Source organism: Cryptomeria japonica, chromosome 8 (assembly GCF_030272615.1).
Source record: "Cryptomeria japonica chromosome 8, Sugi_1.0, whole genome shotgun sequence".
NCBI classification, from domain to species: domain Eukaryota; kingdom Viridiplantae; phylum Streptophyta; class Pinopsida; order Cupressales; family Cupressaceae; genus Cryptomeria; species Cryptomeria japonica.
Genome location: NC_081412.1, coordinates 318,591,534 through 318,619,000, shown reverse-complemented (window position 1 = coordinate 318,619,000; position 27,467 = coordinate 318,591,534). Strand labels below are relative to the sequence as shown.

Sequence of the window (27,467 nt, the reverse complement as noted above, 5' to 3'; positions counted from 1 at the left end):
TCTTTTTCAGCCCAACTATTGATTCTATGTTTTATCACGCCTCCAAAGAACTTTCCAAGAATAATATTGACTATTAATATCTTCAATTTTTTTAAGAAGAATAACCGCACTAGTTGTCCACTCATTTGAAAAGTCACTTTGAGTGACATTGTTAAAGATTTTTTTGATGTGAGGAGCCAATAGCTCATTTTCCCATTTTAAGAATTTACCTTGCCCATCAATATCATGAGCTTTTCCAGTAGCAAGTTGTTTTATTTCTTGTTTGACATCTTCCACCAAGAAGAGCTCACTTGACACACTTATTATTGGACGCTTTCCTTTCTCATATGTCTACTCATAAAGGAGTCTTGAATAATCGAGTCAATGAGCATTCATGATATTATTTTTAAATTATTTTCTCCTTTGTTGTAGCTCTCTCCAAAATACTTTGGGGTTATGTTTACGCAAATAAATTGTATCTTCCCTTCTTTAGATCAAATAGCTTTTTTTATATTTTGTCAATTTGTCATATTGTGTTTTTTTTTGTTTGTTTGATTCATGCTATTTGATAGATCTCTTTGCAGCTTTGCAACCCTCATCATACCAAGGATTAGTTGGGAAGGTGTTTAAGGCTCCCTTCTTAGGTCAAGATCTCTTGTACACCTTCAACACCTTGTGGATTAAGGAGAACAACATGTTGTTGCAAATATATTCATTTCCTTCACTATTTTCCTTGTATGTCACGTTGATTTTTACCATTTGAAGATAGTGTCCAAGTGAAGCAGTAAATAGTTTTTTATTTTCATGATTCATGATAATCTTGTCTTGTGAATGTGCTTTCTTATGAGTGTGTTGGATCTACTCTTCTTGTACGCTGCTAGAATAGATGTCAAACTTAACAAAAAGAGGCATATGATTATATTTTAACTCAATAAGATTGCTTTCAATATTGAACTCTAGCAACCTAGAAGTAGAATTTTGGGAACATGTCACATAATCCACCACACTTTGTCCATTACAAGTTTTACAAGTAATGCCATCGGATCTTGGCCAATTTTTCATACATTGCAAATAACCAAGTCGTACAAGCTACATAGACCTAGTAATTCCACTCCAAAGTGTGACACACTTCCCTTACTGTCTTGTGAGGTCCTTTCCCAAATTTTCATTCCATTTTATTTTAACCATGAGGATTGATGTCCCCACCTTCTTTGTTGCCCAGCTATACAGACTAATTGTTGGTTGTCCTTGCATTAAAATCCCCCACTGGACCAATTTCTCCTAAAGTGATGAAAACAAAAATGTCCTTGTTTGGTGTTGCATAAGGGTCTTCACTATCTAGATTTCTCTTCTTATAGAACCTCGAGCTTTGGAGCAAAGTAACATGTGTTAGCGCAAGTAAGTTTCCTTTCACATTTTTCCTTGTTTTTACAGGTGTTGTTGCTAGTTCAAATATTGTTGCTAGTTTTGAGTATTGTTGCTAGTTTTGAGTGTCGTTGCCAATTCGAATACAGTTGCCATTTTTACAGGTGTTGTTGCTCGTTTCGAGTATTGTTGCTAGTTTTGAGTGTCGTTGCCTATTCGAATACAGATGCCATTTTTTAGTGTTGTTGCCGGTTTCAAGTATTGTTACTAGTTTTGAGTGTTGTTGCTAGTTTCAAGTATTGTTGCCACTTTTGATCTCCCGTAAATTGGAAATTGTCGTTGTTTAGTTTTTCTATATAAACTAACAAAGGACGACAATTTTATTATTGTTTTTTGTTCTCTGTTTTATGCTTTCATAGAGGCTCTAAGCCATGGAATTCCATTCATTGTAATTAATTGAAAATGGTCATTGATATAATTTCATTTCAACTTGCTCCCAAATTCTTCTATTTTGTTCCGCAAGTTTTCTTCTTATTTTCTAGCTAGATCATACTGTGATCTACGAGATTAGATAAAAATTTACAACATGTAGCCAGTCTAATTGTTACCTCGTTGTCTGTTATTTTCAACCACATAAACTGCTTGTTTGGGCCCTTTTTTCAATTTTATTATTTCATCCCATGTTTCTCTTATTAGGACAGTAATCCCTCCATGCCCTTTACTTGTTTCCCTTCATTTCAAGCAAATATTTTATTGTACTCTAAAACTTTGCACCCATCATGTTCATGTGTTTCTATAAGGATAATAATGTATTTCCCTTTTGCTAGGAGTCCCAACCCAATCCTCTCCTCCACGGGCAACCTCTACAATTCCAACTTACTATGTGTAAAAACCCATGTGGGGTCCCCACCCTGTTTCTTATGTGCTCTATATGTTCGTCAATTTTAGCTTTTCCATTTTCCAGTCATGCCCACTTTCTTGCATCTCTTGTTGATTTCACTTTCTCCCACTTCTTCCTTCATTATTTTTGTTGTGAGAATGTCAAGTCTTCATCCAAGGAGCAACCCCTATCTTGAAGAATGCATTCTTGTCCTTTGTGTTTCTTAAAACAATTCTTACATGCCTATTCTTGCTTCTTATTTTTGTTCCAATCCTCTTTGCTTCTTGGATATAACCTATCGATTTGAGCTTGTCTTTGAGAAAGTCTCTTGGTAGAATATCAGTTCTCTCCTTCTCCCCAAAATCCTTCAAACCTTTGATGATGATATTTACAACCTTGTCATGCTTGTCGTTTTCTTCTCTTATTTGCCCCTTGTTTTGTATCTCAATGTTTTCTTTTTGCTCAATTGAGGGTCCATTTACGACTTGTGCCCAAGATTTGGCATTTTCTATTTGATTTCTTAATTTGTTTTCTCTTATTTTCATATTTATAATGGTTTGTTGAATTTATTCTAGTTGTGTTGTGTCACTTACCTTCATTGTCTCTACACTCCTTTTTTGTTGTTTTTTGTTCTTCTAATTCTTGCTTTATAGATCAGCCCCTCCTATCATCTTTCCATTTTGTTTTTTAAGCTTACTACATGCTCTTTGAGCACCTTGTTTTCCCTTTCAAGATTGTCACTAACTTGTATGCTTTCTTTTAACATGGAACCCTTATCTTGATCCTTCATTTTTATATATTCAATTCTCATTTTCATGTTCATGAGATCCTTTACATAGAGCTCTGATGACCATAATAGAGAGGTGGTTGTGGAGTTGTAGGGATCTCTATATTTTTTAGACCCTTTCACTTTCCCCACTTTGTCTGTTGTGAAATTTTTTGTTTTACATTGATTCACTCTAGATTTCTCTTGAAGTGGACTTTCGCTTTACCTTTAACCTCCCCCTATTCTCATTAGTCACTTACTAAATTAATTATTTTAATAGTGACAATTGCATTATTTCTTGCATTTTTTTGGTAGAATCATAATGAAATAATTTTTTTAAATTGTCTCCTTTTTCAATATTGCTTTGCATTCACAAATACTAACTTCTTATTCCCAAAGGATGAGCTCCAAGGCTCAAGTATGACTCTAGGGTATATTTAAATCATCCTAATAAATTCTCCTTAACCAAAATCTTGGTTAACTGCCTTTGACAGTTGTCAAAAGGTTCATAGCAGTCCAATGAAAAATTCACCAACCCTATGGTTTTTGGTTGTAAATTTTCTATTGAAAACATTGTTTTCTATGTCATTGATTCTTGAGTTTCAATGCCCCATATGACTTGGGATTCGTTTTTAACCGTGTTTTTAAATCCCTATTTGTGTTACCCATGTCAATTTCCAAACTTCTTGTTTTTTAAGGCATGGCATAACAACAAAGATATCTGTGCCAACAAGGAGAGAAGAAAAAAGGAAAAAGACAAGATGTGGGGTTAACATGTTTTCTATCAAAAGTAGTGCATAAATAAATGAATAAAAGATTTTAATAATTCGAAACTATACAAAGATTCTTAAATTATTTCAGATTTTTTTTTTAATTAGATCTCCTACTATAAATTTTGACTAAGAGACATGACCCACAATGCTGGAGATTTTCATTCTGCCTCGATTGCGACGATGTGTGTGGACGTAGACCGTTCCGCTGAAGTCGTGCAGTGCCCCTCTGCACAGTTTTCGTGTGAACCCACCAGAGTTAGGCAAATGTTTGCGTGTCTAAGGAAAACCCAAATGACTCGGTGGTAGGCAGGCTTACCTTCTGCATATGATATTGATTAATTACATTGGATTTGTTATTTGCTTACAAGCTGCCTTTTGCCATCTGGCAGTTTTGGACGAGATTCTTGATATCAGTGACTTACCTTAAAATCATGGATATCCCACAAAGTGGGAATTGAAATAGCATTGACCCCTATGGATTGGATTTTTCTCGTGTTTTGCTGCTTCAAATTGTCTTAACAATCCATTCGTTATATTGTGAAGACACGAATATAGATAATCCCTTTGTTCAGCCTTCCAGAGGAGAATGGTAAGTCGAGCGCCCCCATTTGCAAAAACAAAGGAGGTGGGATTGTTACATGACTATCAATCAAAAAAATTACGCTATTTAGGACAAGTTTTATAGAAGAAGAACCAGATGCATTTATGTAAGGCCTTGGATGTTATGTTTGACAGCCACACCAAGTCTTATCTGAGTATGGATGAGTTTTATTAGCGAGGGGCAATTCGTGTATGAGTTTCTAATGCTTATTATACAAGAAATGTGTGACTCCTTGAATTTGGGGCGAAGATGGCACATATTCTCAAATATAATTTTTTAATGCCATGTCATATTAATTGCATTACTGATTTCCAAGTCAATGGACCAATAATGATCTGAGATTGATGTGTCATTGATATGAAGGTACCATCATATTCTGCTATTAATCGTTATTCTTTTTCTACCGATTTCGTTGGAAGAATTCAAGGTCTACGACAGAGAACATTAATTTTGAGCATTGGAGACTGTATAACTAAGGCAGCTTCCCCATTATCTTAAGCCGTGTTCTGTATAGAATTGAAGCCTCTCATAAGGATGGATTTTTCAAGCATTAGACTTTCAGCCCATTTCGTGATTCTACTATAGATAGCTGAATCTATTATTGTAGTATGGTGGTTCCTAGATACTAACAATGCGTAAATATACTAATAATTTGAGGAAGTATGCAGCCATTCCCAATCAGATGGAAACATGAGTTTGATTAAAATCTAGAACTATCACATTGAATTATGGTCTTGAAGGATTGATAGTGTATGATTTATTTGGGTCTACAAACTCCTTAGTGGAAATTTTGAAAGGAACCCACTCCAGTTATTTCTTGATTTAAGATACCATTTTTTCCGTGTTTGTTTTCTAACTGCAGCTAAAGGCACATATTGAAGTCACCTACTCCCCGTAAATTTTAAGAGTGCATAAATATTTAGAGGGGGGAAATGGATCATATCCCTCCTTATAGATCTGTGTTCTCCCTTTGAGATTTCGTTCTTTGGTTGTTTGGGATTTATTTCTAACTTTTCTTCTTCTTCCCTTTGGCTTTGTTAAGATTGCTTTCTCTAAAGCTTTCTCTATGTGTACTAACGGTTTTCTTTTTTGTGTGGCAAACTAAGACGAAGAATGATGGGATTGAATCTGCTGCTCATATATTATTGAATTTGTAGTTTTTCACTCAACCTGCAGCTTTGGAAGTGGAGTGAAGCAAATTTGCTTTGAGACTGCTAAACAGGTTGGGTTTAGTAATTGTTTTCTATGATCATCCTTGTTCCATTTGTTAGTTTGTTACTACTTTTATTCAGTTTTCATTAAGCTATTAACATGAGAACATCAAAGGGATATGATATAGGAATTGAATGGTAGATACTGCATTTGGCTTACCTTTCCTTCGATAGGCTCCTTGGAATTTATCTATTGCTCGACCTATGTTATCCTTCTGATCGTCCTTTCTTGATTGAGTTGGCTGCTTTTTCTTTTGCAGATCCACAAGTTCTTGTTGAGTGTTGCCACCTTATAATTCATTTTGTAGTTGCCAAGTGGACTGCCCATGTTCGTCTCCGAACCTACATCTGAAAGGGATAAAAAATGGGTATTCTCATGGTCAAGTTGTTCCCACTTCACCTAAATTTGAAATGCTACAAACTGGAAGGAGTCATCCAAATCGATATTGACACGGATTCTTGTGCAGTGAAGGAGCTTTGGATGCTGAAGATGTTATGTACTATCATATGGCTTCCCTAATTTAATTTGGAATATATTCTCACAAATACTAACTTTGAAGGAGAGGTAGTCTTATTTGGCGATTTATCATGTTACTATGCTTAAATTTTGGTGACTTTGACAGCAGCATTTTTCTCCCAAATCAATTAACAGGGGAGTGCAGAGGGGGGAGCAATGAGAGGACAGATCTTCTACTGCAGAGATCGGGGGAGTATCTCTTTGACAGGGGAGGCAGCGCCCCCAAAGCAAAAATGGCCTATTATTTAATAAAAGAGTCGGTCGTTATCTTGGCATGAAATCAACATTTGTAGACTGCCAAAAAGGCTTATAAAAAAGCCGTTGATGAATGTTAAAAGCTAAAAGATTGTAATTTGTATTTTGCTAGATAATAAAAAAAAAATTGGATAGCTTGTTTCTTTGTGGATGTACCCTGCATTGGGTGAACCACATTAAATCCATGTTATTGTGAATTTTTATTTTTGCCTCTTCTATTCTATATTATAATAAAATTGTCTTTTGCTCCAATATGTCTAAAACCCTAACACCATATTGCAACCATACTACTGGGCAGATCTTTTGTGGAATCGAACATAGAGCTTTGATTTTTTTAATAAGCCACAGGCCTGCATAGAAAATTTGCCTTTTTCCTGTACATAAGACGAGAATCATGACGTTTCCCTTCTAAATCATCAAAAATTCAACATCTCCTAGTGCCTTCCAGATTTCTTGTACTTAAAAATTAAAATGTCTTGTGAAAGCATTGATGACCTGAAAATCATAGATTTTCATTTAGCAATCAGTCTTCCATTTCATTGATGAGGAACAGAACTTTTTGAGGGGTTTTCATTTCGAGGTTGACCGATATTTTTTAGGGAAAGAAAGCTTTTACCGTAAACTATTTTGCATGTTTTTGTGAGTGGGAGAGATCCTCTTTGTGAATCATGTGTGTCTGCAAAAGCGGTAAATCTGAAAGTTGTTAAATGGGAAGGATGGAAGGAATGGAGGTGAGAACAATGTAGGCCATGAGCTCCTCAAGGAAGCTCCTATAGGTTGATCAAACCTACGAAAAGCTTCTTATTAGTTCTTATTCACACTTCAAAAGCTTGCTTAGGTCGTTTATTTTGTCTCATATCATAAGATTAAGACACTTGTCATGATCTTAGTCTATCCTAAGGCTTCATCTAGAGTTTTCATCATTATCTTTATAACAATGGTTTTTTCATTTTATATTGTAACATTTTCATTTTGTATCCAATGAATAATTTGGCTTCATCGTTTTTTTTGTTTAGAAGATTGCTTTGGTTACAGCTGACCCTTAGGCTGATCAATAACTCTCACATTAGTTATGTACGGAATATCAGATCCTTCATTGCCACGAGAGTAGGAGAGCAAATTAAATTAGTGTATCCACGTTCAAGCATAAAATAGTAGTATAATACCTTCAAATTGAAGAATACTGGACTATAAACGTTGGGACCTCCAAAATACAAGGGTGATCATCATATAGACCAAATAATGCATTAAGCCTTTGAGAAGAGTTATGCATCACTCCTAGGCCACTGCTGCACAAGCTAGATAGTATGTCAAAAACAACAATGGGTATAGAAAAAGAGGCAAAGAATGCATCAAAACCAATAAAACCCTACCATGAGGAAATGTTAAAACAGTAGCAATGGAAGCAAACAAAGGAACTTTGACAGTAAAATCAACCCATCTTAGGACCTCAACCAGCTCACAGACAAAAAGGTAGCAGCACTCACAGCAATCCTAACATAACCATAGAAAAACAGTAATAACACTGGTTTGGTAAGGAAGAAAACATCTTTCTCAGTTCGGGAAACTATCAACTACCATTTGGATGCCAATAATTATGCCATTTATTCTAAACATAAACCAACATTCTCTATTCTAGGCAGCGCTAACAACCTCTACTTCCCAAGACAGAAGTTTCCAAAGATCGAACCTCAAAGGAGTAATAATATGAATGAGATATCATGGAACAATTTGATGTTGTGATAGATTCAATTTCATAATACTCCTTCCAACCTCACAGTAGAACAAGATATTGACTAATTTTACATGCTCTTCAATAGATTCGCAGAAGAGGTCCCAATGTGTCCTCTTCACATGCTCAGAATTCTCATGAGTTTGTCACCCATTATGAGAATTCTTGGTGCAACAAGTGCTTTGAACAGCTGAATATAACTTCAGGCATCTAAAGCTGTCCACAAGAACTCACAACATGGCTTCAATATCAATACCTTGAATTATACATCAATTGCTAACATGATAGGGCAAAATAAGTCAGAATGCACAAACTAGTGATACAATAAGGATGGAAATGGATTTGGGTAAGGAAAACATAGCCATTCTCAAATATTCTCAAGTTCAATTATACAACTTCAGAAACAGTCTCCAACAGCATCGATACTTAAATAAATACCTGGCTCACACCACAACAAGAGGCTGAGTGACATCCCAAGTATTTGTGTTATTATTGTGACAACAATGGGTTCAAGGACCACTACTGTGCGGAGAAGCACCTCATGCTCATTGAAGATACAAAAATCAATAAATCCAATCATGCAGAAGTGGAACTAGTCAAAGATCAAGAGCATACGCAAGTTATCCAGGAATCTAGCAATTTGCCCATATTCTGGTACAAGCTTCACCACAAGCTTCAAGACCTTCCTGACATACAAGTTCGTAAAAAAAACCCCCAACTCCTACTATTCATAGTTGAAAAAACTCCACAATGCCAACCCTGTTTCACATAACTGTTCAGCAGAATGTCTGAATAATGCAATACACAGGGTATGAAGCATTAGAAGATACTATGCCACTTTTTCATCTCCCAAATTTGTACAGTAATATATCATAGCTGTTCTTTCAAATAAGAATGGCTATGCATGATAGGCATAGACATCTGGCAACGTATACCCAAACTCTTGAATCACTCCTCTGAAAAGGGAGAGATTGCAATAGTTTCCTGCACTAGTAGAGTACAATGTTACTCAATGGAGATTCTCCAAGAAACTCCATTCCCTATGATTTACACAAGACTATTCAACAATATGAGCAGCTCTTGAGAGTAGAATGGTCTATCATAAGTTAGAGAACATAACCTTGCTATTGAATTGATACCGAGTCACCAACCTCCCTTAAGATTAAGTCTGCCCTACAAAAATATCAATGAAAATAAAATTCTGGTCCTAAACAAGTTAGATATTGTAATGGGTAAAAATGATGAGTCTCAAAGGATGTGTGCAAGAAATAAGGGGATACATTGTATGAGATGCATTATTCGACACTCACTACTGAGCAAATTTCACCAGAAAAACAAACAATCCTGAGATGCTTGGACATGAAAAAAGGAATAGTACCACCTACTTTCAATGTTGAAATAAATTAAAACTAGATTTTTTTCTACAAACAATTATGTCAAAATAATAAAACAAATGAAATAAATACTGCATTCAGACAATCCCTTCTACAGAATGAATCTTCCTGCAATGCAAACGAATGTTTAAAATAATGCAGGCCTTCAGACATCAAAATGTAATGATACATTTATTCCATCAAGTACAGGGTCAACAATAATGTTTAAAACACTGCTTGCATCTTTTCAAGTCAAGCTGTATGTAACTTAAACTTGATATCAATATCTGAAACTCTTCACAAACTATCAAATTGATCCTCAGTGGGCACCCTCTCCTAAAATAAAGTCTAACCAATGAGTATCAATGCAAATGAAATTTTAGTCATAAATATGTTGGATGGTAGCATTGGTGACCCCTTCAAATCATCAACAATTGGAATGGTTAAAATAGATCATTCTTAATGATGTGTGCAACCAATGAAGAGTACATTTTATAAAAATAAATACTCCTGAGATAAGCAAAAAAGCATGGCACCACCTCCTCTCATAGTTGAACATAATTAAACTAAATTTGTGTCTGCAAGCAATTATGGCAAAAACAAAAACAAATAAAATAAATACTGTGTTCAGACGATTCCTACCGTCCAGATAATGAATCTTTTTGTGATCCAAATCACTTTTTAAACTAATGCAGACCTTCAGATATCAAATTGTCGAGACAAATTTGCTCCATCTAGTACACGATCAAGAAGAACGTGCAAAACACTGCTTGCGTCTTTTCAAGTAAAGCTGTGTAACAAAAAAACAATATCTGAAACTGTTCACAAACTTCAGATATAACTCTTGGATTTACTACTCAAGTTTCTAATCTAAAACTCATCATCATCTTCCTCGGCAATATGCTTTGCAAGTTCTTGCTCCTGCTGTTGCCTTTCTCTGCGCTTTTCAGCACTCTCTTTCTCCTTTTTATGTGCATTTGGAGGGAAGCGCAAAGCCTTCACAGCTTCATTGTGCATGTTGAGACAGAAAGCTATTCGGGAGTTGAATGCAAGTTGAGGTTCATTTGTGGAGTAGATATCACCAGTCTCTTTAGAGAGCATCCATCCATTTGCATGTTCAATGGTTGCATCAATAGCACCATCACGGATTGCTTTTGCAACAATGCTCTCAGCATCCGCTACAGGAGTATCTGAGTTCAGCCTCAACTTGGCAGCAACGTCAACAAGAGAAATTCGAGAGTAGGAGATACTAATATTGCGGAGTCCAGTTCTTATCACATTGTGGCGCAATCGAACAATCAAATTATGTGTTCTATCAGTGTTGAAGGTTTTTGAATACTTATCCGCAACCCTGCGGAAAAGTTCTAAATCACCTATACGAACAGCCTGTACAAGCATGCTTAGGCATTAAGAAAGATCATAAAATGAATAAAAAAGTTCAGTGGTACACAAGCGCACACAATGACAAATGTAAAACCAATGTCAGCTAACAGATCATGGAAAAGCATATATATCTACAGAACATACATTTGTAAGTTCAAAATAGGGCTTCAAAGCTGCCTTCATTCCATTCTGCATAAATGTTGTCCTCTCTGGAATTTCACCAAGAAGCAAGCGAACAATAGCAGCCCATTTATTGCATTGGATGCGGAAGCCACGAGCTGATACTGGAGCCTTACGAGCTGCTTGCAAAAGACTCTCCTTTGCATCGGTGTACTCTAGCTGTATTGTCCGTATTCTTCCCAAGTAGTACAAATACCGGCAAAACTAAAAGATGACAGTCTAGCAGTTAGGAGAATATCCCGATTGAGCATATAGCATGAGCCACTGAATATTACAAGGCAATAAATGCACACCTGTTGATTTGAATGGGCTTCAAACCGTGGAGCTTTTGAACGCAGTTTTTCTGCTTGATCGTAAAGATTATAGTGTAAGTAATTTCGAAGCAAGAGATTCAGCAATGTTTCCTACAAGAAAAAATCCCCGATTTAATCAGTTTCACTATGGTAAAAAGCCAAATGTATTGTTCACACCAACAAGATCATCATATACAGCAAACAGTTCCTACAAGTGAACAATACCTGTCCCAGCTCATCATGTCGCAATGTCGCTGTTCGGTGCAAGGCAAGAAGAGTACTGCAACTCAAGATACAATTTACATGAATATGTTGGCTGCAAGCATTACAAAGTAAAACTTCGAACACAAAGGCAATTCAATACTGTCTTCTTACCCTCTTATTTCAACAAGAGAATCTGTAAGCTCATAGCTGTATGAGTAATAAAAGTACAACCTAGCAGCCAAAACATCAAGAGTTCTTCGACTTAATTGCTTCAAACGAGAAATAGCATCTGAAGAGCATCTTTTAGCCTGCAAATTTGTCCATGATCCACATCAGGACAAGAAATAGTTCTAAAAAAACAACAGAACACAGGCAACTATTAATACCAGAAAGAGTTCAACTCACCTCATGGTATTGTTTTTGGTCAATCAAAAATATCACTACCAGCAAGTATGCAAATATCTCTAGCTCCGGAAGAATGTTGTGCTTGGAGGAAACAACTTGATTTGTGGTTGAGGGAGCATCAACCTCCATATCCTTTTCTTCTTCCTGTCATTATTCAGATCCCAGAAAAGCCTAAGTAATTGACTATAATTTCCATTTTCTATTGACATTTGACGAATCAATAAATTACGAATTTATGAGCATTTTCTTTTTTATAAATTATGCAGTATTTTGTTTACTGACAATAATGAGTTTACTCCTTTTATATATATATATAAACCTGTACCCATACCCACACAAAAAACAATTGCCGCACCAGCATCACCAAACCCCAGACCCACACCTATTCTCATACCAGGACTGGCAACTTAAAATAATATATTCATCATTAAATATTAATAATTTAACATATAAATGGCTGACAAATTTAAGGGGTTTTTGTTAGCTCACACCATTACAATCCACCTCTTGCTGCCACAGTAAATATGTCTCTTGGCCTAACAAGATACTATGCAATATTTGAAAAATCCACTATAATAATTTGGAAAAATTATACTTCAGTTTGAAGATTCATTAAAAAAACCTTTTTATGCCTTGAGTGTATTGGAAGGCACTCTAGATTTAGGTGAAATGTTGCCATAGGAAGCCGTTGGCCATCTAAATTTGTGGTGTGCCGGTAGATGGATAAACCTCACAAAATTGTTCTCTTACCACCTTGGTGATAGGATAATTTGGCAATGAGTGTGATGGAATCCTCCATAGTTATAGCTCTGAAATTTGAGTTAGTTTACTGTTAATGAACAGGATAATTTTATCAAAGAGCCTATAGACCAGACACCCTAGCGCACACCCCCTAGTTGTAAACAGATCTGGGCATATTTCGACAAATATTGACAGATTCAAGCAGATCCAAATAGTTCCCAGCAGAGAAGGTCACTAACATAGGGCAGCAAAGGGCAGATTAGTACTATACATATCACCGAGTTCCAAATTGACCAATACACCTAATAGCCGCAAATCTCATGACCTTTAATCTTAGATCTTTCTGCTGAAAACTTAGATGAAGAAATTAAAATAAAACAGTCAGTTTGCTATCCTCCATCACTTGATGACCTTGAAAGTAAATTGATGACTAGACTTAATAGCAAATGAAATAATCTACAAGAAAATCTTCTATGGGCCACCAATTCAAACAGGTGGACAAACACCTACGGGACAAAGTTGCAATACAAGACAACATTTTTCGAGTGGACCACATAATGGAGGGACTAAGCATACAATCAAATCAGATTTCCCTAAATTTAATGGTGATATTCCTGCAAGTTGGTTGTTTTGAGCAGTACAGTATTTTTCTGTCATATGCCACTCATTGCCATTCATATAAACCACTACAAGCCAGCACTTCCCAACAATTCTGACCAACACCAAATCAAGCCACTTGATCACCACCAATCAAGCACCTAAGTCATGAAAAGAGAGAGCAGCTTGCAAACCAAAATGAGTCTGCCACAATTGTGATGAGAAATATGCATCGGGTCATAAATGTACAAAGAGAAACTATATTGCTCCATGTTAAGCCACCTACTATGTCAACATGTTGGGTTGCCCACTTCTACCCAAATTATTAGTTCAGGTCACATGGAGAAAAAACTATAACATGTTCCTTTTGATTTTATGGCTCAACTTTGGGCTCTATAAATGACTGATGTTGTGGGCTCAGCTGCATCCATGACTTGCACTCAATCCTTGACATACCCAAGTATTAGCACATCAAATGCTCACAAGATAATGAAAAACATTAGTTCCACGTAGTTAGCATCCAAGCATTCAACCATATCACCCCTATATGCTGAAAACTGATATTGAGAAGATGGTCCAAGAATTGCTTGATACACAGGTTATTTCGAAAAGTATTAGGCCTTATTCCTCCATAATGCTCCTTGTTGAAAGAAAGACGGGTCATGGCAATTGTGTGTGAATTTTCAAGAGCTAAATAAAACTTCTATAAAGGACACGTTCCCTATTCCTATAATAGATGAACCAATAGATTGATTGCATGGAGCCTGCTTCTTCACCATGTTAGATCTACAGTCTGGCCACCACCAGATTGGCTTACAGGAAGAAGATATGCGTAAGACAACTTTGAACTCATAAGGGACATTATGAATTTTGGTAATTTCATTAGGCTATTTGAAGCTATTCTTTGTGATCATTGATTATTTCGTTCATTTTGCATGCTGTTCCCATAAGGGACGTTATGGTAATTTCATTAGGCTATTTGCAGCTATTCTTTGTGTTCATTGAACATCTCGTTCATTTTGCATGCTGTTTCTCTCTGGTCACATTTTGCAGGTAAGATCATAAAAGGTTCCATATATTGCTCATGACAAATACAAAAAGTTCTTGTGTCTAACATTTTTAGGACACCTAACTTTGGTACAAGATGATGATGAGAAGTAGCATGATTTCCAGGGTGCTAGAAGAAAGGAAAAACAACTCGGGTCCGCTAGCAAACAGAGTTAATCATATAGAATTGGTTGCAAAAGGATAAGGGATATTCAAAGAAATTAGACAGATGAGCAATATTAGCCTTGAGGAGGAAAACAACTAACCACAGAATATGAGAAGTGAAGAAATGAGGAAGTAGAGGCAAAAGAAAGGCCAACCATGGCAGAAAAAAGAATTGTCAATCTGTAAGGAAGAAACCGAGATAGAAAGGGGTGGTGGATCTTATCAAAGAGAAACAAGGAAAGATCTTTGCAAAACCCAAAACCTATATTATCTCTAACATTGTAAATTTGTATTTTTAAGTCGCTACTTTGGACACCCTAACTCTGTTCTTGCATCCAACCATCCTTATTTTTTAGGGCGTGGAGGAATGTAAGTCAATTTGTAAAGGTCAAATCCTTTTCATGAAGATGTCCCTAAATAGAGCCTAAACCTTGCCTCCATTTTCCTTTTCATTTAATGGTTTTAAAAAAACAAAGGTTTTTTCTACTTCTCTGTGACAAGTTTCTATTGTAAAATAATTCTGCAGAACCTCTCTTTCCAACCATAATGTCATGCCTAATCAGAGTAGATATTGTTCTACATAAAATTAGACTCCATGTCAATTCAAAAAAAGGCTGAATTTCGTTCATAACACACCCTCCTTTCTGTTCTAGAATGTCATTCAAATTATTAAAGACAAATGCAATGGTAGTACGCAATTCCAAAAACACAAAGCTAGTTGTAATTCATAGTTCCCAACATGAATTGCCTCTTGATAGTTGGCATTTTGATCTTTTGTAATTTATTTGTTAATTCAAGATTGTTCAACATGAATACGTCATTTATGATCAAACTAATTTGATTTATTCAACACACTAGATCAATAGACAATGAACTTTTCTACTATCCATTAATTAAATGTGTTGAATACCCATTAGAAAAGTTTAAATTTGGAATAGGAAATTAACAATGAATTATCTAAACTTTTTGTTTATCTATTGATCCAATGTGTTAAATACCCACTTAAAAATTATTGTTTGGATTTGAAATGGGAAATTATCTTTCTTGCACTAGCCCTAAATATGCTGTTAATTTTTAGCAATTGCAATTGGTTATAAAGTGTTATTTTTATTTGGTATTTTCAATGAGCTAAAAAATAGTCTCTCCCTCTCAATGGAGTAAAAATGTTCCATTTTTCTTTTTACTGGTGCCTTCTTTTAATTAATATTATCTTTATTTTTGCAGTGCCAAGATGATTTACTTAACTGACAATGATGAGGAACAGCATAACAGATAAGAAGAGATGGGCAGTGGAAGTTGATGAATAGAAAGAGAGCTTTGAATTTATTACTGAACTTCAAAGTTGTTGGCCAAACATGAAAAGGAGCCACTCAACAAGAGGTTTCCTTTGTGGCAATTTGTAACAGCTAAAAAACACATTATTCATAGGATTACTAGAGTTAATACAACTTTTACACGCTTCTCAATTGAATGCAAGGGAACATTACTAGACTTAACACACACACACACACACCTAAACAATTCTAGTAAAAAGGTTGGGCTTTATAGTCAACACACACTTGAGGAGAGGGTAAGATTCGATAGAGAGTTTGCAGAGAAATCTTCATGTCATTTCTATTAGTTCACTTTCCATTAATTTTTCTAGGTATATTTCTACAACTCTTGTAGCTCCAAGTTTTGAGGTGAGTGTAGTAGAACCTAAGAGGAAAAGAAAAGCCAAGGTTCAACTGCAAGAGGATGGTCAATTCATAAATGTTTCTGTTCATAAATTATTAATAGAAATCAAATAGACGAATAATTAGTGTAGAATTAATGAGACATTTTTAGGTGTCTACAATAACATTTATTTTGATAGTATCATGTGCTATCATGTGCATGCACGATAGGAGAAGCAACAAACCAAACACTGACCATCCTCTTGCCAAGGCAAGCTTGAAGATGCCTCCTAGTGGCTCCACAAGACTGGCTGGCCCACATCCTGCCAATGCCACCACCTTTTGAACAAGAGACTATCTCCATATAGCGATGGTTGCCTAGACTATCTAATGGGCCTCTTTTTCATGTAACTACAACATTCTTTTGTTCATGATTCAAACTGTTGTAACTGTTAGGGAACAACATGGCAAATGATCTGATTACAACACTTACTTGATTGCAAGTACAAATCTTTTTCAGCACAACTCTTCTACACACATGCAGACATATCAAACTAGTTTGGCAATACCTTCTTCTCAAACTACCAACACAAAATATCTTCTCCAATTAGCCCTAAATACACTTTTCAGTTAGGGCGGCTACAAACCAAACACTGACCATCCTCTTGCCAAGGCAAGCTTGAAGATGCCTCCTAGTGGCTCCACAAGACCACCTGGCCCACATCCTTTCATGCCAATGCCACCACCTTTTGAACAAGAGATTATCTCCATATAGCGATGGTTGCCTAGACTATCTAATGGGCCTCTTTTTCGTGTAACTACAACATTCTCTTGTTCAGCCACTAGGAGGCATCTTCAAGCTTGCCTTGGCAAGAGGATAGTCAGTGTTTGGTTTGTTGTTTCTCCTATCACGCATGCACATGATAGCACATGATACTATCAAAATAAATGTTATTGTAGACACCTAAAAATGTCTCATTAATTCTACACTAATTATTCGTCTATTTGATTTCTATTAAACATTTATGAACATGATACTATCAAAATAAATGTTATTGTAGACCCAAAGTGTTGCAAAACCCATCAATTTCTACTTCTGCTGAAACCAAAACATACAACTCTTATCATAGGTGGTGTAATTTAGAACAACTCCTTTAAACATTTCTGAATGGTAACCTGACATGATAAGGATAGTAATCTACAAGTAACACTCTAATTGTAGATTTCTTCAATGCACAAGCTTATGAGGAAGCAAATGATGACATTGCATGTTCTCATTTGCCATTGTTATTGCTTTTCATGTTACTTGCTCTCCTTATTTCAAAGGGGCTGGGACTATTGCCAATGTAGGCAAAGCAAGTCCATCTTATGTGCTTCTTGGTGAGACAAAATTGAGAATATACATCTTGAACAAAAAAATATTGCCAAGGCTAATCCTTAAACTAGCAAAGATATCACTCAAATAGCTCACCAACCATAGATATATTTGTCTTAGAGCAAGAATCTTCCACAAGAACTCTGCCTTCTGTGTTTCAAAACGGTCATGAACATGAGACCCTCACAAAGGAAAACCTCACAACAACAACCAACAAATGTGTCAAGACTCCAGCATTCATTTTTGGGTACAAATATGATATATAAAGATTCTCCCACAAACTAGAAGCTCAAAGTACTGCCCATGAATCAGAGTTGGAGCAAAAATTCAGGATCTGGAATATCAGTAGACACCACAAATGAATGTGACAAATTTGTTGTTTTGAACAAAAAGGTGTTTGCACTCTTGCCACTTAGAGACAAATTCATTTATTAGTTACATTTTTGCTATTAGTTGAAACCAGCAATTTCTCCACAGTGAGCAAAATACTCAATTTGCTGTACTCTCTCCCACCAAAACCTACACTTTAATGTTCCATACCATATGCTACATTTTAACATTCAAGAGACTTCCCTAGTTCCAAAATGAGCCAATGAGCACAAAAAATGGATCCTTTTCGGGTTGCACCTCCCCCATATGGAGGCTTCTTGTCCCAAAAAACTCAACACTCGATGGATGAGGGTGGTAAACGACCTCAGCTGACAACACGTGTACCATCTCAACTTGCACCACAATACCAAACGACAACCAAAATTTGGTACATATTTGCCTCAAGGGTCCAAATGATATAATGAAAATTCATTTGAACATGGAGTAATTATTTCAACATTATTTTTCTCGATACATTCAATTTGAGAACACTCATCTTGCCAGGAAGATTTATGATCTTAGAAGATTGCTTCTTGTCATGAAAAGCATACAACAAAGTGTTGTCTTTTTGATGACCCAGTATTTGTTCCATTCCCTATAGAAGACTGTCATTTGATCATACAAGTAAGAGCTATCAAATACAACTCCAAAAATGTCCACATGAGCAACATCTAAGTTCTAACACAACTTCATCAACATACGTAGAACCAGCAGCAAACTTCAATTACATTGTTTAATGTTTATCAACTGGCACTTGTGCACCTTTATTCCAACCCAAACAATAGGGCTTAGGGTGTTGCAAAGTGTTCAAACCAAGTTTATCTACCAAACTTTGTGCAATCAAGTTAGTTTGTGAGCATGAATCAAAAAAAAGCAACAACCTTGACACCATTGAAAATTACCTTAACCAACCTTTTAAGTAGTGCAAGAAAGTTTAAAATTTACTTCCGAATGTTGGTAAACAGATTTGTTGGTGAGGTATTTCACTAAAATCAGCGTAACTTGCTTAATAGAGCAAAAAACATTTACAATAGTACAAGAAATCACCATTAGACTGGCATTTTTCCTTTGCATTTGTGAGGGGAAACTCCCTTGTGTGATGGAGGTTTTGGGGGCTTTTGCATACACTAAAACTGAAAGTGCAAAAAGGAAGACGAAAACGGGGAAAAGAAAAGGAAGACTGAGAAACCCTAGACAAGCTCATTCAAGATTATAAGTACAACTCCTTACACAAGGGTGAAACAAGTGAAGAGAAAAAGAAGAAACAATGTGCAGCAACTAATGAAGACACAATGTTCCCCAGTTCATGGGTATGACATCAGCAAGAGAGAGATTCAAAATTGCACGTTAGGCATATAAATGATGCAATAAACGAAAAAACATAAAACAGAAATTCTGAAATGTTCTTATTCCTTCAAATCAAAGCACAATGTCTCTGTTCCATTTTCTATGCAGCCAAATATATAAGAAAAATAAAAGATTACAAGTCAAATATATAAAGAGACTGAAATTGATGGAGAATAATTGACAGAAAGTTCTTTGAAAATGGGGCACAATGTCTCCTTACAATTTATATACAATGGTTGTATTGGGAAAAGAAAAAACACAAAAAAGAGAGAAAGCTTCCTGTACTGGTGTAGTAAACAACTATATCAAGGGGTACAGTGATTGTTGCTAATACAAAGTCAATATGTATTACAAATACAACAGAAGCTATTTCAAACTCGGTATAAAGACATGACATCCTCCTGCTAAAACAATGGCCAAAGCTAAAAAGACTCTACTGATATGACACAGTGGAGAATCGTGAAGATAAATATCACTGCCCTATTCCTGAAAGCGATAGTATGCATTAGATGGTTTTGTTACCTGAAGCATTCCATATAATCCCCATCCTTTCATTATAGGACCAAACTACACCTACAATCCAAATAAAGGCTTTTTGCAATTTCTACTAGAACACTATAGAGTGAATATTGTATACCTCTTAGTACTTTTTGCACTCAATCTTAACAATTTTTCAACACTTCAAAATGGCCAATTTAATTCCCAATCACCTACATTTAAGGCCAATATGACTAGTGACTACACAACTCGGTCATGTTTGGACTACAAGGACCTTCACTATTTTCAAAAATGCCAGATGACCAATGAACTTCAACTTGATGAACTCAAAAGTATAAAAATTGCATGACTAAAATTTGAGAACGGGAACATTCAATATCCTTACCCTTATGAACTGCTGAAACATTTTCATGCAAGGTGGTCATAGAATTCATCTTCCCTTTGTTGACTTGGTGGTCAGCACCTCCTTCGGGGTTCGCGACATGGCTTAACCGCCTCCCGTGCATCTAGGTAAGTCTAGCATTTGTAGCGGGCGTTGATAGCTCGAGCTTTTGGTGCAACGGCAAACATACCTACACCCTTCCTTCTTCCCTTGCTTATGAAGATCCTTTTATGGATGTAGCTTCCAACAAGATGATTCCTCACAACCATCCTTACCATAATGTGCCAATTTCATTTTGGTGCTAGTAGAATTCACCTTTCTATCCCTTTTATTGGTGTTTAATTCATTAGACTCAATGAGGAAATGCAAACATCTACCTCAAGATAATGAGCATGTACGCATGCTTCATCTATGTCCACCAGTTTGAAAGGAATATGGGCCTACATGAATTATTATGATGACCCACTATGTATTTCATTAGTACCTCCACCTTCTAACATGCCTTTACCCAATTGAATATCCTTATATGGAATTTGCTAGCATATTCATGTACACTTTGTACCTTTTTTGTTCTCAAAATTGCAATCCCTACTCTTTTCATCTAATTTGACATATTTGATAGAATTATTTCCTAATTGACTGCTTAAAATGTTCCCAAAAACTTTTATACAAGTCTTTTTTAAAGCCATGGAATACTCTAAGAGACTCTCAAACCAAGTCAAAGCATGTCTTGCTAACCTTAGTCTAGCAAATGAGATCTTTTGGTCTAAAGTAAGAGTCTGCATATTAAAACATACCTAGAGTTATGTGATCCAACTATCAAGTTCTCTGCTTCCAAATCTCCTTCAAATGGCAACATCTCAATTTGAATAGAGGCTTGCTAGGAAGACTCTTCTCCTCGACATTAGAACCCTTGTCTTTGTCCAATCTCTCCAAGAGTTCTTCCATAAGGCTCATCATGGTCTCCATAGATTGAGATAAACTTGCAATGGAATTCTCTACCTCAAAGAACTTTTCTTCCATCTATACACTCTTCTTCCAGTTACATGCTTCTACACTCGGTTCTCCATTGGTAGAAGTCAATGTCTCTTGCAAGGGTAGAATTTTCTTTCGATGCCATCTAGTTGTGGGCATGAAACTGCAAATCACTCACACCACACCACCCAAAGGAATGAACTTGTTCTAATATCACTCGATTAGTAAAGTAGCAACAACTAGCTCACATGTATGAGTTCTTGCTGCTTGTTGTAGAAGGAATATAATAGTCCCTGTGTTACCCTGAGTTTCCAAGACGAGGATGGCAGGGGACAGTGGGACGAGTTTCTGGGACAGCAAATTTTTTTGCCAATTTTAGGGATGGCAAAGGGAACTGCTATATAAAATATAGGGAGAATTTAAAATAGATACGGAAAATTTAAATGTTCATATGAAAAATAGATAAAGCATGCATACATACATTATATTCATATGAAAAAATGGATAAAGCATGCATATGTACATTATAGAACCTTAACATACCGCATTTGTGTTCAGAATTAATTGTCAATACTCAATATGCATTCATAATTCAGAATTCATTGTCAATACTCCCAATATGTATTCATTATTCAGAATTCATTGTCAATATGCCAGCACTTGTTTGCATGTAGTTCATTGTTTCTTTCTGGTCGGAGGATATTTTGATAGCATTCCATTACTATTATGACCTACAACCACTTCTTTGTGCACTACTAAGTTTTGGGTGTTTGTGAAATTCACTACCAAGCTGTTATTCATATTTCTCAGTACTTTTGGCTATGATTCAGACCTGTTTACCTTTCATATCAGTGAAAAGTCCAATATTGCAGACTTGCAACCGCTTTTTACGCACTGCTGAGTTCTAAGTGATTGTGAAATTTTTCACCAGGCTGCAGCTCATTATTTCTAAGTGCTTTTGGAAGTTATTCAAACATGTTTACCCGCCATATTAGTGAAAATCCAGTTTTACAGACCTATAATAAAATTAAAAAATGTTTTTTAGAGCATTTGAGTATTTATTTTTTTAATGTGCTGGGAAAAGGGGGACGACTGGCCATCCCCGGGACAGGGGACGTCACAGATGTCCCCAACCATATTGGGGATGGGGGGACGTCCCCTTTGAGAATCACTGCTGTCCCCCAGTTTCCGGGATGTTTCCTTGAATTTTTGCAATTTTGGGGACAGGGCAAGTTGGGGGGGGGGGGGGAATGGGGACATCCCCTGGCCGTCCCCAGGTCGGGGACGAAGGATTTAGGCCCAGGGACGCATCCCCAGGTAACACAGGTTAGTCCTTCTTCTTTATTTGGGATGAAGATAGCATATATTCTCAAATATGAATTGATTAAGCCTTGTCATGTTAATTGCACTATTGATTTCCATGCCAAAGAGCCAATGATCTGAGAGTGCTGTGTCACTCACTCTGGCACTTATATGGAGGTACTGCCATATCTAGTCTTCAGTGAAAGTAATTCTGTCCATTTCTTCTGCTATAAGTTGTTATCCTTTTCTCCGGTTGCACTATGTGAGGTTTCCTTGAGAGAATTCAAGGTCTATAATACACAACATAAATTTGAGCATTGGAGACTGAATAATTAAGGCAGCTTACCGCTTTTCTTAAGCTGCATTTTTCATAGAATTGAAATTTCTCACGAGGATGGATTTTTCAAGCTTTAGACTTTCAGCCCATTTGATGATTCTACTCTACATAGTTGAATCTATTATTGCAGTATTGGAGTTTCTAGATGCTAGCAAAGCATAAATGTACTTACAATTTGAGGAAAAAATGTCCCACCATGGCCAATTAGAACAAAACATGACTTTGATAAACATCTAGAAGCATCACAAAGTGATATTTTATGAGCTATTTGGATCTACAAACTACTTAGTAGTGGGCATTATTGAAGGGACCCACTCAAGCTGTTTCTTGATTTAAAATAATATCAACATTTTTGTCATGCGGCTACATAGTTGAGGTGGTATTATTAGTTTAATATAATAAAGGGGTTTTTCTCTACACATTATGAGTAGTATAATATAATTATATTATAATAATAGTATTAATATTATTAATAATAATAAAAAACATAAATGAAAATAAGTCATTTATAATTTTGGTGCCCAATTTTGGGTCCATAGGACTTAAACAAGAAGTATAATTACAAGCTCTTGAAGCACATTTGAAGCATCCAGTTCATGTTGCAATTTGTCATTTTTGAATTCATCTGCTGTGCACAAGACTACAAAATCCCTCAACAGCACTTTATGAGGTTAGGACGAAATCCCTACACTCTCCTTGGCAATTTCCACACGGGGATTGCAAGCTGAAGTAAACTGGGCAAAATTATGTATATTTCAGGCATTTGTGTAAAGCTATTTGCTGTACAAATTATTTAATGATATATGAGCTATTGGAGCGACGACTTCATCACTAGATCTGAATGTCATCTTTGAAGGAGTTAATTTCAGGGAGGTCAGTACCTGCAGGCCATATGGGACAAAATCCAGCTTGGGCAGGCCATATCCATCACTGGTATCTGTGAGGACAGCACACTATCTAACTACAGTCACTGAAGGAGAGTTGCAAACCCAAGGAACCTGTTACTGAAGGATTTCATTCATTAACCTTTTTCCAAAGGGGTAAGGCGCTACCATCAAGGTAACTCAGATTGGAAACAAAGTGGATTGCTACTGAAGGCATTTGGTGCAACATTGTGACACCCACCTTTCCATCCATGTAGACATCACAGCAACTTTGAGGGAGCTATCACATCCAGAAACAGTTCTGAATGATGCCTAATTAAGGAACAATTGTGTACATGCATTTGAACCCTACACTTATAGATTTACGGTCCATTGGACAGCAGTAATACAGTTTTAGTTTCTATGCCTATAAACTGTTATGTGGCTGATTGGATCTGAGAATTATATAAGATTAAGCTAGTTAAATTTATTACTTGTAGTCATTTGATTTAGTTTCTTCAGGGCTTATAATCCAAATCAAAGATACAGGGAAAGAAATCGGGTATTAAAAATAAACAAGTAAATGTCAGATCTAAATCCATACACTTCTGTCAAAGCAATAGAAGGTCCTTATTTTAATCTAGACTTGATTAAGGGTTTGACTTTGGCAATCTTGGCTTGATATAAGGATTCTCTTTATCACCTATTATTTACAAATCAATACATATTGTTTTTGGTTTCTGTTTCTATCTTTTTTCTTTTGTTCAAGTCACAGAACAATACCACAACAAGTATCAGAAATTGACAATTAAATCAGAAAATTCTATATTTGAGACATTACAAGCTTTGAAAGCACATTTGAAGCCCACAGGCCTCACTATAAGATCTGCCGTTTTCATGTTTACAAGGGAAGAGAGCCAAACATATCCCTTTCAAATCATCAAGAATTCAACTTATCCCGGTGCCTTCCAGTTTCTTAGTGTTTTGAGTCTTGTGAAAGCACCAATTACCTGCAAATCAGAGATTTTTATTTTAGCATTCACAGTCTTCCATTTCATTCATAAGGAACAAAATATTTTTAGGGGTTTCCATTTTGAGTTAACAGCTGTTGTTGTTTTCTGAGAAAAAGAAAGGTTTTTAAGATTAACTTTTCTGCATGCTGTTTTGGAAGTGGGCATAGATTCTCTTTGCAAATCTTGTTTGTATCAGCAAAAGTTGTATATCTGAAAGTTGTTGGATGAGCAGGATGAAAGGAATGGAGGGTGAGAATAGAAGAGGCATTGAGCTCCTCAAGGGCATTCCTGTCGGCTGATCAAATCTTGGACAAGGTGGGGTCCGGGGGACAGGGGGCGGAGGCAGTTGGGTGGTTGACAGACAGCCAGATAGTAAAGCAAGTGGGTAGAGGAGAGAGCATGAACGTAACATATTCTGCCCAGAACTTTAGTTATAGAAGGAATATCAGATAATTTATAGCCAGCAGAGTAAGTGAGCAGATTAATATTAGCATTCCCATGTTCTAGAGTGAAATGGTAAGGAAACTTCAAATTCAGGAATACTGAACTGTAAGAGTTGGCACCTTCAAAAATCAAGAAGGGAAATCATCAAACATACCCAATGCTGCATCAAAGTTCAAATCCCTGAGAAGTGATTAGCAGAACTAGTATGACACTCTTGCAAAAGCTAGATAGTATGTCGATGATGGTAATGGGAACAGATAGAGGCAACGATAGCATTAAAGGGAGACGATTAAACAGTTGTAATGAAAGCAAACAAAAGCACCTTTGCAACTGAAATCAACCAATTCGTAGGACCTCAACAAGCTCACAAGAAAAAAATTTGCATTTATGGCAATCCATAGTACATACACAACCCTAGATAGAGGGCAATAACACAGGTTTGGTAATGAAGTCAGTAAATCTATAAAAGTTGGGGACACTAACAATTACCACTTTGCTGTCAATAATTATGCCATTTCTTCTAAAGGCAAACCAACATTATCTATTGAAGACAACACCAACAACCTCCACTTCCCCAGACACAAGATTTCAAAGGTTGAACCTCGAGGATATGATAATTCGGATGAGGTGACATGGAACAATTTGATGAAGTGATAGGTTCAACTTCATAATACTACTTCCAACCTCACAGTAGAACAAAATATTGATTAATCTTAACAGTTCCTCAATAGATTGCAATCAAGAAGTCAAAAGGTGTGCTCTTTACATGCTCAAAATTTGTTCATGACTTTGTCATCCATCATAAAAATTCTTGGTGCAGCAGTACAGAGAATCACCTCATGCTCATTGAAGATGAAATAATCGATGAATCCAATGATGCAGAAGTTGAACCAGTCAGTCAAAGATCAAATGCATACCATAGTGAAACAGGAAAATCTAACAATTTGCAATTTTGTGGCACAATCTTCACTATAAGAAGACCTTCCCGGACATACAAGCCCTCACTAACCTTATTCAAAATTTTCAAAACTGCACAATGCCAATCCTGTTTCATAAAACTGTTCAGCAAAATTTCTGGAAAACACAATACAAAAGGTATTAACTTTAAGTGTTAGAAGATGGGCAGTTGTATTTCTTGTACTCAATGTCATCCCTTCATCTTCCATATTTGTATAGTAGTCTATCATAGCTATTATTTTAATAAGAATGAATATGCATGACAGACAGACATCTGGCAACATGCGTCTTAACTCTTGAATTAAAACTAAAAAGGGGGAGGTAGCTGTAGTTTCCTGCAAAAGTAGGTTACAATGTTACTTATTCGAGATTCCAGAAGAACTCCGTCCCAAACGATTTACACAAAATAGTTCAACAGTATGAGCAGGACTTGAGAGTAACAGGGTTTATCTTAAGTTAGAGAACATAAATTCCTATTGAATTGATCCTGTGTAGCCAACCACCCCTAAAATTAAGTCTACCCGAAAAAAATGTCAATGAAAATGAATTCTTTTGTCGTAAATATGTTGCATACTAGAATTATTCACCCCAAATCGTCCCCAACTGTAATAAGATGATTCTGAAGGATGCGAGCAAAAAATACCTTAGAAAAATAGGGCAGTAGGCGAGAAGAGGCGTCGGAGGCGGGAGGAAGAAGATGGTTAAGGAAAGTGGCGAGGTGAGGAGCCTTAATCTTCCTCCGCAGCGTCATCACATGCCGTATCGCACGAAACATGAGGCGCACCTCCTTTGTGAGCACTCCCTTCTCTATCAACGCCGTCACGTTCTTCAGATCTGCCCCCACAAAACCCCGGTCTTTTACCATCCGCAAACAGAAACCCTAGCAAAACAAAGCTTAAAATACTTACGGGTCACCACTGGCGTGGAGGAATCGGAATTGCCTGGCGCAGGCGATTCCTTCATCTCGGTCTCCATCTCCATCTCCGTCTCCGTTTTCATTTCCACGTCCTGAGTCATTCTTGCCTGAAAAATCAAGGTTAAAAGTTTTCAGTTCGGGGTTGTCTGTGTTTTGTGTTTTGTGTTTTGTTGAAGCATCTGCCGCTGGGGTTGAATTAAACGAGGGTTCTGCGCATCTCATTAGATTTGCATTGCATCACATTTGAGTTTTCAGTATCAACTTTTGCTTTTGCTTTTTATTACTTACTGGTAGGTCTCGCCTTTCCTTTTTTAAAGTTAACAGTTAGTATTACCTCAGAATTGTTGTGTTTTGGTTTTCTCCCGTTGAAACTTGTCTAGCCATTTCCTTTTTTGTTATGTTTGATTAGATGTTGGGAGTTAATAATTAGCAATGGTACTTACTGTATAATGGGTATGTTGGAGAAGTTTAAAAGTGAATCATTCAATTTATAAATGAATGATTTTTTTTATTACATTTTATATAGGTAAAATTATATTATATTTGAATTTTTTAATTTTTTTATGT

The 27,467-nt window shown here is 36.3% G+C and overlaps 1 protein-coding gene across 1 annotated transcript; it reads right to left on the bottom strand.

Moving 5' to 3' along the window:
- Positions 1-10,000: 10,000 nt before the first annotated feature.
- On the bottom strand, positions 10,001-27,211 carry LOC131061497 (probable 26S proteasome non-ATPase regulatory subunit 3). The gene is made up of 8 exons (XM_057995202.2): positions 26,893-27,211; positions 26,628-26,818; positions 11,918-12,061; positions 11,684-11,820; positions 11,534-11,588; positions 11,309-11,419; positions 10,980-11,219; positions 10,001-10,838 (listed from the first exon to the last, which is right to left on the bottom strand). Exons 1-8 carry the CDS (start codon positions 26,999-27,001, stop codon positions 10,323-10,325), a joined length of 1,503 nt encoding a protein of 500 aa, XP_057851185.1. The 5' UTR covers positions 27,002-27,211; the 3' UTR covers positions 10,001-10,322.
- Positions 27,212-27,467: the final 256 nt, after the last annotated feature.